Source organism: Manis pentadactyla, chromosome 5 (assembly GCF_030020395.1).
Source record: "Manis pentadactyla isolate mManPen7 chromosome 5, mManPen7.hap1, whole genome shotgun sequence".
NCBI lineage: Eukaryota > Metazoa > Chordata > Mammalia > Pholidota > Manidae > Manis > Manis pentadactyla.
In genome coordinates, this window is record NC_080023.1 from 106,172,887 (window position 1) to 106,187,332 (window position 14,446).

The 14,446-nt window shown below is 45.2% G+C and overlaps 1 protein-coding gene across 1 annotated transcript in view; it reads left to right on the plus strand.

The window, feature by feature from the left end:
* The first annotated feature begins 228 nt into the window (after nt 1–228).
* Nucleotides 229–14,446, plus strand: part of FGF2 (fibroblast growth factor 2) — a 112,488-nt gene continuing 98,270 nt past the window's right edge. Inside the window, exons 1-5 of the mRNA XM_057503272.1 lie at nt 229–561; nt 1,278–1,403; nt 2,818–2,962; nt 3,442–3,648; nt 6,973–7,075. Of these exons, the coding sequence (XP_057359255.1) occupies nt 229–561; nt 1,278–1,403; nt 2,818–2,962; nt 3,442–3,648; nt 6,973–7,075 (914 nt within the window). The remainder of the gene's footprint in view (nt 562–1,277; nt 1,404–2,817; nt 2,963–3,441; nt 3,649–6,972; nt 7,076–14,446) is intronic.

Consider the following 14,446-nt stretch of genomic DNA (forward strand, 5'->3'; position numbering starts at 1 on the left):
TGGGATTATAATTCTCCCGAGGGTGAAGCATGCCTGGATTGAATGGTTCGCTACTTATTGGCAGGTATGAACTCAACTGCCCAAAAGGCTATCAATTATGATAAGCTTAGAGAAATCACCCAGAAACCTGATGAAAACCCATCAGAATTCCTCAAGCACCTTAAGGAAACCCTAGGGGCTTTTACTAAGATTGATCCAGCCTCAGCGTTAGGTTCCTCTCTCCTGGCCATGCATTTTATAACTCAGTCAGCTCCCGACATCAGGCACAAGCTTAAAAAAGCTGAGGATGGTCCCCAGGCCCCTCTAGGAGACCTGGTAGATATGGCATTTAAAGTTTTTCATGCCCAAGAGGATGAGAGCAAGAGGAGGTCAGCTGCCCGAATGGCAGAACAGACTCACGCCATAACAGCTGCTCTGCGGCCAGCTCGTGGAGATTGTCAGGTGTCCCTGAAGATCGACTCGAACCTCTGGGCCCTTGCTTTTGGTGAGGTGAAGAAGGGCACTGGGCACGGAAGTGCCCCAACCAACCACGCAGACCGACGAGACCATGCCGCAGCTGTGGTAAGCGAGGTCATTGGAAAGTAGACTGTCCACTAGGGGGTGGTCCTCCTCCAGTGGCAGAGCCCCACGGGGGGTGGATGCCCTCAAAGGACTACCCTTCAGACCTGCTGGGCATCCTTGAAGATTGAAGACGCCTGGACTCGGACACCCCGATCACCCTTGCCGAGCCCAGGGCCAAGCTGTGGGTAGCGGGTAAGCCCATCTCCTTCTTGGTGGACATGGGGGCTACCTACTCTGTTCTCCCCTCCTTTAAAGGGCATTTAAACCCTGCCAAGGTCTCTGTAGTTGGGGTCATGGGAACCCCCTCCAAGCCTTTAGAGATGGGCCCGGTGGCCTGCACCTTCCAAGGCATCCCGTTTACCCATTCCTTTCTGGTCATGCTTTTCTGTCCTGCCCCTCTGTTAGGACGGGATTTGCTCTATAAGTTAGGAGCCTCTATTTCCCTCCTACCTTTTAAACACTTACAGGATGACTGAGAGTTCCTCATTGCTTTAGTTGAAGGGGAGTTAGACGACAGAGACCTGAGTCTCCCGACTTCCTGGACTGCTGTAAATCCGGTCATGTGGAACATCTCCACCCCTCTGGTGGTAACCCACCACACCCTGGTTTTAATATGCCTTAAAGACCCATCCCGCTTCCCTTCTCGGCCTCAATTTCCTATTTTGCAGGCTCACCAAAGGGGACTACAGCCTATTGTTAATCATCTGCTCTTGCAGGGGCTTTTAGTACCGACTAACTCTCCATGCAATACTCCCATCTTGCCGGTGAAAAAGCCTTCTGGAGAGTATCGCCTCGTTCAGGACGTCCGAATAATTTATGAGGCTGTTATTCCCTTACACCCAGTAGTGCCAAACCCATATACTCTTCTGTCTTGAGTCCCTTCCGGTGCCTCTCATTTTACTTTACTGGACCTTAAACGTGCCTTTTTCACTATACCTCTCCACTCAGACTTGCAGCCGCTATTTGCCTTTACGTGGGAAGACCCTGACACCTGTTGATCTAGACAATTGACCTGGACAGTTCTACCTCAAGGTTTTAGAGATAGCCCCCATCTTTTTGATGGGGGACCTCTTGTGACATTCAATGGGCAAGAGTACTCTTCTCCAATACGTGGATGATCTTTTACTTTGCAGCCCCTCAAAAGAAGCCTCGGTTCTGGACACCACATCCCTTCTTAATTTCCTGGCAGACATGGGATACAAGGTATCCCCTGCCAAAGCACAGCTGTCTCTATCTCAGGTTACATAACTCTGGCTAACTCTAACTCCCACCACTAAAGCCCTAACGGTGGACCAAGCGGCTGCAATTAAAGCTCTCCTGCCACCTACTTCAGTAGCCAAGATACTATTCTTTCTAGGATTGGTGGGGTTTTTCAGACACTGGGTGCCTAACTTTGCCCTTCTGGCCAGACCGCTCTATGCGGCTGCCACAGAGACTCCTACTGGGCCACTAACTTCACCCACTGAGGTAGCTTCTGCTTTCAATCAGTTGTGGGATGTGTTGCTCTCATTCCCCCCATTAATGCCCCCTGACTTAACTAAGCCCTTTACCCTATATACAGCAGAGAGAGCAGGGGTGGCCACTGGAGTGCTAGTACACCCAGTGGGGCTGGGGTGCTGTCCCATTGCCTTTCTCTCCAAACAGTTGGATACCACTGCCAGAGGGTGGCAGCCTTGCCTCCGAGCCCTGGCAGCTGCAGGAAGTCTGGCCCTAGAAGCCCTGAAATTAATGCTCCAACAGCACATTACTGTGTATTCCCCACACCGGTTACAAGATCTTTTGAGTCATAAATCCCTGGCCTCCTTGAGTCCTTCAAGGGTACAGGAATTCCACCTTCTGTTTATTGAACATCCACAGGTAACCCTACAAGTCTTTCCACCCCTTAACCTAGCCTCCTTGCTTCCCGTCAGCGATCAGGTGGATCAGCCCACTCATTCCTGTGTAGAGATTGTAGAGGCTCTTAGAAAACCTACAGAAAGCCTACAAGACGTGCCCTTCGGAAACCCTGACTTGACCTTTTTCGTAGATGGAAGCTCGGTGAAAGGGAGTGACGGGGTGCGAAGGGCGGCCTATGCAGTGTTGACTCTGTCACAAGTGATAGAAGCAAACCTACTCCCATCTGGGACCACCTCCCAAAAAGCCGAATTAGTGGCTCTTACCCAGGTGTTACAGCTAGCAGCTGGGAAGAAAGCCACAATTTATACTGACTCTAAATATGCCTTCCTAATTACACACACTCATGCTGCAATTTGGAAGGAAAGGGGCTTCCTTACCACCAAGGGAACCCCAATCATCAATGGCAGGTCTATCAGCCACCTGCTACAGGTCCTACAGGACCCCAAAGAGGTGGCCATCATGCATTGTAAGGGACATCAGACTGGAAATGATCCAGTAACCAGAGGTAATGCGTTGGCAGATGCCACGGCCCGACAGTTAACATCCAGGTCTAGCCACCCCTGTTTCTTTCCCCCTCACTACTGCCTCAATACCCCAATGATGAACGGCAACTGCTTCTACATCAAGGGGGGATGTTGGGAGACCAGGGATTGGTATACTTCAGGGGATGAATTGCCCTCCCCCAAGCCCAAGGCAAAGATGTCATATTCAAAATTCATCAGTTTCTACACATTGGGCCGGAGATCATGCACCGGTTTCTCTCCCCCATATTTGCCCTTTATGGTCTCTGCAAGGCCATAGATCAGGTACACCAAACCTGCACTACTTGTCATAGCGTCTTGTCTCAAGGTGCTCTGAAGACCCAGATGACCCTCCACCAGATGAGAGGAAGAATCCCTGGACAGGACTGGCAGGTCGATTTCACCCACATGCCTAAGCATAAAAAGCTCTGGTATTTACTAGTTCTGGTTGATACCTTTTCAGGGTGGATTGAAGCCTTCCCCACTAGCCAGGAAACAGCTTTGGTAGTTGCACAGAAATTGGTAGCGCATATCATTCCCCACTTTGGCCTGCCTGCCTTGCTACAGTTGGACAATGGGCCTGCTTTTGTCTCTCGGGTCACTCAGCTAACAGCCGAGACTCTCAACATCACCTGGAACCTCCATATACCCTATCACCCCCAATTGTCGGGTAAGGTCAAAAGGGCTAATGGTCTCCAAAAAGACCAACTAACTAAACTGTCTCTAGAGGTAAAGCTCTCGTGGCCCAATCTTCTCCCCATCGCTCTCACTCGGCTGTGTGCTGCCCCCCTGGGGACCGGCTGGACTAAGCACATTTGAGCTGATGTATGGCAGGCCCTTCTTACTAAACACAGGCCTGCCCACTACCTCTCCTCCTTTAGCCTCCTACCTTCCTTACTTTACACTGTTGAGACATCTTCTTAGGGAACACGCAGACCAACTCCTACCCCAACCTACATCATCCAACAACCCAGGAGACATAGCGATCCTTCAGTCAGGAGATGAGGTACTCCTAAGAGAACTCCAGCCAAAAATCTCTCTAACCCCTCTGGACAGGGCCTTATACAGTAATCCTCACTATACCCTCAGCAGTTAAACTACATGGGCATTCCTCCTGGTATCACCTTTCTGGGCTCAAACGGGCACCCAGACACGATGATTGGGTGTCTTGTGAGGTGGGTCCTCTTAAGCTGTAGGTTAGGTGTGTCAAGTACAACCAGCCAGATGAATAGCCTGGTAGTCTCCAGGCAGAGTTATTCTGCATGGAAGTTTAAGCTCCAACTAACTCTTCGTGGAATCATCTGAGAAGTAGTCACCCAAAGTTGCCCACGTGTAGGTTATCAGGCACTGATTCAGATACTGGTACACACAGACATCTTAAACACTTTCTCAAACCCTACGCTGTGCTATCCATATGACCAAATCTCTCATACATGTATTTTCCAGTCCAACATGTATGGGTGATGTCATCCTGAATAGACACATGTAGAGTTCATGCAGTAGAAAAAACAGCAAGAAGAGTCTCTGACAACATGTTCTTCAGAATACAAGATAAGCTATACATCACCATTAGTGACCCATGGGATCCATGCTGGGAAAAAGGAGTACAGGACAAGCTATATGATAGTTATCAATGGTTCCCACAGGGCACAGTATACATTAAGAGGGAATGGACGACTATAAATCCTACTCCCACAGAGGTTCTAAACACCCAGGCATAGGTATCAAGTAATATTCTACAAACAGAACAGGCACGAAAACAGAAGATTCAGTTGTACCCCTACTCTACCCCCACTCCCTACGACCAGCAGGAGCACCCTTTTCCTGAGCCAGAGTCATTGAAGAAACAGTGCAGTTTCTTAATGCTTCACATATCCTCAGCAATGTGTCCGATTGTTTCCTCTGTGCCCCCCTCCAATGCCCCCTGGTGGTGGCAGTTCCCGTTAGTTTTTTCCAGGCTCAACTAGAAAACTCCTCTGAAAAAGACTGCGGCCTCCCTTTAAGCGAGGTACTGATGTGGAAAACGATACTGAAGCCTGAGGCTCAACATAAGTCCTGGGCCACCAGAAAACTGTGCGAGGAACCATCATCCCCACTGACCTGCTACCTGACCCAGCGTTCCACCATCTCAGAATTGTCAATGGGAAGCCAATGCCGATGACTGGTAACTGTAGACACTCCAATCTCCCTTCAAGGGGGCGGGCTTTTCTGGTGCAACAATACCCTTACCCAGTGTATCAGCAGCACCACGGTAGTGCCCTGCTTTTCAGGGATGCTAGTTCCCCAATTGACATTATACAACAAACCTGAGGTAAAGCAGGTGCTAAGTGGATGGTCTATGTATCCGGGAGCTAGGCAAAAGAGGACTGTCTTCCAACCTGTACTAGTAGGAGTAAGTGTGGTCACCACAGTAGCCACGGCCACCACAGGGGCAGGAGTGCTAAGCCATAGCCTAGTCAGCTCTCAAAGTCTTGCAAGTCAACTGGCAGCTTAGATAATAGAGTGAGCCTGACCCTGGGAGAAACCTCAACCTCTCTCTTATTTCCCTCCAGTGGCAGCTTACTTCCCTTGTCCAAGTCACCCTTCAAAATAGGCGGGCTCTAGATCTGCTTACTGCAGAAAAGGGTGGAACCTGTATTTTCTTGCAGGAAAAATACTGCTACTATATCAATGAGTCTGGGGTCATAGAACAAAGCATAAAAAATACTACAAGAACTACAAAAAGCCCTCCACAAAACACGAGTACCTGAAGGAAGCCCTTATGGGTGGCTTCAGTCCCCTGTAATGGCCTGGCTAATGCCTCTGCTGGGCCCCTTCATAATAGTTTGTGGTTTACTATTAAATGCCCCATGTGTTTTCAAGTTCCTTCAACAGCACATGGCAGAAATATCACACATAAAGGTCAATCAACCGTTGCTGCACAAGTACTCGCCCCTCCTGACTGAGCCTCCTCCAGCCATCAATCAGCTTTAAACCCCCCCCATGATGCCCCTTGTCAGCCAGAAGTAGCCAGATCAAGTCATTGCCCATTATGACCAAAAGGCTGGAATCTAAGGCTGGAGGCACTGGAGGAAGAAGGGCGAGGACAATGCAGGCAGAGCAGAGACAGCACCAAGTAGCTCTGTGCCATAGGGGGAAGGAATGAACAACTCTTCCTGGATTCCAGTCCCATGATGTGCTGACAAACCCCAAATGCAGACCCCCTCCATCCAGAAGGAGGAGACCTCTGGCTGTCCATCACCCAACCCTGAGCCAATAAAAAATTCCCCACATAACCCTAGCATGGCCCACTTTCCCCTCCCTTCCCTGTTCTCTTAAAAACTCCCCACCTCCCCTCCTGGGTGCAACTTCCCCAGCCTGTGATAGCCAGACGGGGAAACCTCGCCTGGGAATTGTGCTCAAATAAACTGCCTGGCCCTTTGTTGCCTCTCTTCGCCTGCTTGTTTTGTTTGGAATTTGTCTTACAGGAGGCACTGCCTGCACTCTGTACCTCGCTGGGTGAGCAAGGTGTGGGGCTGTGCTAGGTTCCAGATGGGTCTTGTGAGGCTTACTGCTGCCCAGATCTCCAAGGACACAAGGCTCCCAGGCTTGGCATTCTGAAAACTTCTCGGTAGATTCTTTTCAGCTACTGTCCAGGGTTTCAACCCCATAAGGAAGTGGGACATGCCCCTTCTCTGACCCACATGTCAGCCCCTTCTCTGAGTCACTTTCCGCTTCTGCTGGGGCAGTACTTTACTAGACTCTGGCCTGGGCAAGTCTTCATCCACTTGCTTTACAAGGTTGTATTTCTGTTAAACTTCATTCAGGGGATTTTTTTATTGAAACTGAGAACTAACATTTTGGAACTAAAAAAGTCCTTTCTCTCAGAAAGCCCTGATTTTTTTTCTTCTTCTTTCATAACTGTTAGCTATGGGTTTCAAAAGTCTATTCTTGAAACACAAAAGTGGAACAATAATTGTTTCTTGTTTTTGCATTCCTGCTTTAATAACTCTAGTTCTCCCTGAGGCAATGGATATGTCTGACCAAATAATAGACCCTTTGAAGCCAGGAGGTTTTCAGAAGAATGGGCACAACCCTGCCACAGCCTTGAGGGAACGGCAAGACCAGAGGCACAGAAAAGTGCAGGCCCATCTTGGAGACACTTGAAAAATAAGAAGTTTACTACAGAGGAGGAAGTGTGCCAGTAAGGCAAATGGGAACTGAATGTGGACAAAAGTCACGAGGAGAGCTTTTAGAGGTTTCAGTTTCAGGCTTGGTAGGGGAATCCCTAAATCACTTCACCTTGCCTGGGGCTGCCCTTCTGAGGGCATGTCTGGACTTGCAGGATCTGGACCCTGGAGAAGATAGTAAGATAAAACAGAATAGGAAAAGAAACCACTTTAAACTTGTTCAAGATAATTTAAAATAAACAATGAATATTTGGCCTCAGTTCCACATACTACTGGTGGAGAATTTAAAAGACATAAAAATTTGGCTCAAAATTTATCTGACAACCAAATAAAGAGTAGTAGTATGGAACCAGTAAAAAGAAAATATTATTTTTCTTCATCCTAGGAAACACAGATGAAGAGGGAATATTCTCTGGTTTAAAAAAGCAGAATTTATAGCCTAGTTGAAAATGGGCTTAGCATTTAAGTAATAATAACAACTACCCAGTGTGCTCCAGAAACTCACCAGAGTAAACTGAGGCTTGGCCATATGATAATTCTTGGGTTCAGATATTTGGGTCAAAGAAACATTTGAAAAAATGTTAAGCATTTTTCCTATATATAAACACTTGGAAGTAAAGCTGCCAGAATATTCTTTCAGGATTTATTAGTGGGCACACCAAGCATTACTCCTGGTCTATGTAAAAGGAGAATTGGGAAAGGGGAAAGGTGACTTTGAGGCTTTGAGGAATACAGTATTCCTTGAGAAAAACACTTGAAGAGATACACAGAGGTTGTGTAAGTGGCTGCAAGATGAAGGGACTGGCATCTGTTCCTCGGCTGGATGCTTGAGTGGCAGAATTCGTGGGTCTCATCAGGGGATGCCTCCAAAGTAATGTTAGGGAGAGTTCGTTTCTGAGACTCAGGAAAGTCAGGGTATGAGGTGAGGCAGGAATTCTTTAAAGCAAGAATGTTAAGGAATGACAGAATAGAATAATAAAAGAAGTTTGTTGAACAGCTACTCAGCATGGGGCACAACCCCTGTTAACTGAAGCCAGTGTCACCTGGCATCCAGCATCCGCTTGGATCTGCACAGTGTGGGAACAAGTCCCTACCACCCCAGGCTTTGGGAGAGCCACAGAGCACTGGATGGAGTGAGATTGTGTTCTACGAACATCCTATAGGTGAAGAAGGGAGACTTTCAGGCAGGCTACTAAAGAGCATGACTGTAAGCTGCTGTTCCTGGTACCTAGGTGACAGTAATTTGCAAGCCCAGGTCTGAGCTCTCAGCAGCTCCTCTCTACTTGTCTGAGATAGGTCAGAGAGAGTGAAGGTATAAGATGAAATCTGGAGGATTAGAATGACAAAGCAAAGAAAAAGAAACACCACTGGAAAGGCGCTGAGACAATACATTTAAGTGAGAAGTTTACTTAAAACAAAAAAGGAGCACACTTGGAGAAAGGGGAGTGTAGGCTGCCCTAGAGAAGAGGCACCTCTAAAGGTTGGGAAAAGCTTAAGATAAAAAGGTTATACACTTAGAAAGTGCTGGCAACCTCAGAGAGAGGAATGCCCTGAAAGGTTGGGGGTTCCCCCTTTTAAGGATTCATCAGGAATGTGACTAAGGGCTAGGGGTGAAGACTTGTTAAGTGGTCTCTGAATATTTAAAATTAACACAAGAAATTTACTGCTCTGATTTCTCCCTGAGATAACCTGAGTCTTGGTCTGGGAGCATATGAAACAAAGCCACCTGCCCAGCCCCCAAGGTGGGCTGAATTATTGTCTGTTTGCTAAAGAGTAAGTTAAGAATCTTACTACTTAACTTCCTGGGTGTTAAAATGCAATGTTACCTGTAAGATGGAATGCTTCCTGCCTTTTACTATGTTGTTTATGGGTGGGCCTGAATGCTAAATTAGTTGCCAAGGTTATAAATTACTTCATTAGGGCTGAAGGAGAAAAAAGCAGCATATAGGTAAAGTTAAAAAATAAGCTGGGCCTTCATGATTAACACAATAGACATGGGCTATGCTGAGGTACCCTCCTTTGTCTGGGGAATATTTAAACATTCCAGGCCGTGTCACTCCTGGCTTTTTGAGCTTTAGCTGATTACTTCTGTGTCTTTTTGGTGGGATTTCCTGGCCTTATTCTCTTTCCACCCCACTCATATCTATTTTCCTGCCTAACAATTCCAAGTCAGAGAGTTCTTGCTACGGTGCTGTGGCCTCCTCAAGTGTGGGGCAGGCCAGGACACAGACAGTGTCTACCTTTGGCCTAGAGAATCTTGAAACTTATAGCCACTGAATGGCCCATGCCAGCAGGGATTAAAGGAGCACTGCTGAGGTGTAACTAGGAGGATGATGAGGCAACCACTCTCCTGTCCTGGCTCCAGCTGGATGTATTACTATATTAGATCTTATACTTTCACCACAGTAGATAGAATACCAGCCTCATAGAATAGTTATGTCACATTTTAAATGGCTCCTCTACAATCTATGTGAACCAACAATTCACACTAGAGCTACTGGTAAATTATGGAATGAGGTGCTTAACTAACAGTGGTAAAAATAGCATCTATATGGCTTAAAATAGTGGCTAGTGAGATTTAGTTCTTAAAATGTGAATTCTGGAGGAGGAGCCAAGATGGTGGCATGAGTAGAGCAGCAGAAATGTCCTCCCAAAACCATATATATTTTTGAAAATACAACAAATACAACTATTCCAAAAAGAGAGACCGGAGGATACAGTACAACAGCCAGACTACATCTACATCTGCGAGAACTCAGCATCTCATGAAGGGGGTAAGATACAAGCCACAGTCCAGCGGGACCGGAGTGCTCCCCCCACCCCAGCTGACTGGCAGGAGGAAAAGAGTCAGAGCGGGGACGGACTGGGAGTGCAAGACTGCTGAATAACCAGGTCTAGTAATCCACACTGGGAGCGCAGACACACATTGCATGGTGTACTGGATATTACAGAAATGGAAAAGTAAAATCTGTGAGTGGGTCCCCACAGCCTGCTCCCCTGGAACAAAAGAAAAGCAAGTGCTTTTGAAAGTCTTAAAGGGACAAAGGCCTCACAGCTAGATGGAAGCATCCCGGTACACTCAGCCCCGCAGCTGAGAATCCTGGGGAATTTCAGGCGCCCCAGACCCCTGGGTGGCAGCACAGCTCTGAGGTCCCTCAAGGCGATAAACAGCCTGCCAGTCATTTCCCCTCTGGCGCGGCCCTGCCACAGCAGCCGAGCAGCCGGAGAGTGGCCCTGGGCACGCGCACAGCAGCTGAGCATACAGGGAGCAGCTGTACGCACACATGCACAGCAGCAGAAGAACTGGGGAATGGCTAAGTGCCCACTCTCATTGGCAGAGCAGCCAGAGAGTGGCAGCACCCACAGCAACAGCCCAGAATCTCCTCCCGGTGTGCAACCACCTGGGCCAGAAAAAGAGGCTGCCGCTGATGCGCAGCTGCCTGGCACAGGCAGAGGAAACCAGCGCAAAGTGTGAAAGGGCTCCATTCTCACAGGAAAGCACACTCAGTGCACCTGCCACTCCCTGCATGGCTCTGGGCTACCCTGACAGTGACCCCAACCACGGCAGCTTAGGGAATTAATCTGGACATGTGCCAGGTGTGCGGGTAACCGACACAGGTAGCAGAGAAGGCAAGGAGACCAAAAAGCAGGAAATGAATTTTTTCTCCCAGCTGACACATGCACTATCTGCCAACAGCTACCTCTATCACCATGAAAAGGGAGAAGAATTTGGTCCAGTTCAGAATTACCCAGACAACCCCCGACAGAGGGCCTGGGGAGATATATTTAACCAATCTTCCTGAAAAAGAATTCAAAATAAAGGTCATAACCATGCTGATGGACCAGAAGAGAAATATGCAAGAGCTAAAGGATAAAGTTGGGAGGGAGAATACAGAAATAAAACAATCTCTGGAAGGACTTAAGAGCAGACTGGATGAGGTGCAAGAGGTGGTAAATGGAATAGAAATCAGAGAACAGGAACACAGAGAAGCTGAGGCAGAGAGAGATAAAAGGAACTCCAGGAATTAAAGAATATTAAGACAATTGTGTGACCAGTCCAAATGGAACAATATCTGCATTATAGGAGTACCAGAATAAGAAGAGAGAGAAAAAGGGATAGAAAGTGTCTTTGAAGAAATAATGGCTGAAAACTTCCCCAAACTGGGGGAGGAAATAGTCTCTCAGACCATGGAAGCCCACAGATGTCCCAACAGAAGGGCCCCAAGGAGGACAACACCAAGACATATAATAATTAAAATGGTAAAGATCAAAGACAAGGACAGAGTATTAAAGGCAACCAGAGAGAGAGAAAAGATCACATACAAAGGAAAACCCTTCAGGCTATCATCAGACTTCTCAACAGAAACCTTACAGGCCAGAAGAGAATGGCATGATATATTTAATGCAATGTAACAGAAGGACCTTTAACCAAGAATACTGTATCCAGCATGACTATCATTTAATAAGAAGGAGGGATTAAACAATCCCCAGACAAGCAAAAGTTGAGGGAATTTACCTCCCACAAACCACCTCTACAGGATATTTAAAAGGGACTGCTCTAGATGGAAGCAGTCCTAAGGCTAAACAGATATCAACAGAGAAAATAAAATCACAACAAAGAAAGGAGACCAACCAAATACTAACTAAACGCAAAAAATAAAATCAACTACTCACAAAAGCAGTCAAAGGAAACACAAAGAGTACAGAATAAAACACCTAACATATAAACAATGAAGGAGGAGGATAAGAAGGGAGATAAGTAAAGAATCATCAGACTGTGTTTATAATAGTTTAATAAGAGAGTTAAGTTAGACAGTTAGTAAAGAAGCTACCCTTGAACCTTTGGTTACCAGGAACCTAAAGCCTGCCATGGCAATAAGTACATATCTTTCAATAATCACCCTAAATGTAAATGGACAGAATGCACCAATCAAAAGACACAGAGTAATAGAATGGATAAAATAACAAGACCCATCTATATGATGCTTACAAGAGACTCACCTCAAACCCAAAGACATGTACAGACTAAAAGTCAAGGGATGGAAAAAGATTTCATGCAAACAACAGGGAGAAAAAAGCAGGTGTTGCAGTACTAGTATCAGACAAAACAGACTTCAAAACAAAGAAAGTAACAAGAAATAAAGAAGGACATTACATAACGATAAAGGGCTCAGTCTAACAAGAGGATATAACCATTATAAATATATATGCACCCAATACAGGAGCACCAACATATGTGAAACAAATACTAACAATATTAATGGAGGAAATAGAATGCAATGCATTCATTTTGGGAGACTTCCACACACCAATCACTCCAAAGGACAGATCCACCAGACAGAAAATAAATAAGGACAAAGAGGCACTGAACAACACACTAGAACAGATGGACTTAACAGACATCTACAGAACTCTACACCCAAAAGCAGCAGGATACACATTCTTCTCAAGTGCACATGGAACATTTTCCAGAATAGACCACATGCTAGGCCACAAAAAGAGTCTCAGTAAATTCAAAAGGATTGAAATTCTACCAACCAACTTTTCAGACCACAAAGGTAAAAAACCAGAAATAAATTGTACAAAGAAAACAAAAAGGCTCACAAACACATGGAGGTTTAACAACATGCTCCTAAATAATCAATGGATCAATGAACAAATTCAAATAGAGATCAAGGATTATATATGGAAACAAATGACAACAACAACACACAGCCCCAACTATTGTGGGACGCGGCAAAGGCAGTTCTAAGAGGAAAGTATATAGCAATCCAGGCCTATTTAAAGAAGGAAGAACAATCCCAAATGAATAGTCTAAAGTCACAATTATTGAAACTGGAAAAAGAAGAACAAATGAGGCCCAAAATCAGCAGAAATAGGGACATAGTAAAGATCAGAGAAGAAATAAATAAATTGAGAAGAATAAAACAATAGAAAAAAATCAATGAAACCATCAGGTGGTTCTTTGAGAAAATAAACAAAATAGATAAGCCCCTAGCCAGACTTACTAAGATAAAAAGAGAATCTACACACATCAACAGAATCAGAAATGAGAAAGGATAAATCATGAAGGACCCCACAGAAATACAATAAATTATTAGAGAATACTATAAAAATCTAGATGCTAACAAGCTGGAAAACCTAGAAAAAATGGACAACTTCCTAGAAAAATACAACCTTCCAAGACTGACCAAGGAAAAAATAGAAAATCTAAACAGACCAATTACCAGCAAGGAAATTGAATCTGTAATAAAAAAACTACCCGAGAACAAATCCCCTGGGCTAGGTAGATTCACCACTGAATTTTGTCAGACATATAGAGAAGATGTAATACCCATTCTTAAATTTTTCCAAAAAACAGAAGAGGAGGGAATACTTGCAAACTCATTCTATGAAGCCAGCATCAATCTAATACCAAAACCAGGCAAAGAAACCACAAAAAAAGAAAATTACAGACCAATATCCCTGATGAACATAGATGGAAAAATACTCAACAAAATATTAGCAAACCAAATTCAAAAATACATCAAGAGGATCATACACCATGACCAAGTGGTATTCATCTCAGCAATGCAAGGATGGTACAACATTCGAAAATCCATCAACATCATCCACCTCATCAACAAAAAGAAGGACATGATCATCTCCACAGATGCTGAAAAAGCATTCAACAAAATTCAACATCCATTCTTCATAAAATCTCTCACAAAATGGGTATAGAGGGCAAGTACCTCAACATAATAAAGGCCATATATGACAAACCCACAGCCAACATCATACTGAACAGTGAGAAGCTGAAAACTTTTCCTCTGAGATCGGGAACAAGACAGGGATTCCCACTCACCCCACTGCTATTCAACATAGTACTGGAGGTCCTAGCCACAGCAATCAGACAAAACAAAGAAATAAAAGGCATCCAGATTGGTAAAGAAGAAGTCAAACTGTCACTGTTTGCAGATGACATGATATTGTACATAAAAAACTCTAAAGAACCACTCCAAAACTACTGGAACTAATATCTGAATTCAGCAAAGTTGCAGGATACAAAATTAATACACAGAAATCTGTTGCTTTCCTATACACTAATGATGAACTAGCAGAAAGAGAAATCAGGAAAACAATTCCATTCACAATTGCATAAAAAAAAAATACCTAGGAATAAACCTAACCAAAGAAGTGAAAGACCTATACCCTGAAAACTACAAGACACTCTTAAGATAAATTAAAGAGAACACTAACAAATGGAAACTCATCCCATGCTCTTGGCTAGGAAGAATTAATATTGTCAAAATGGCCATC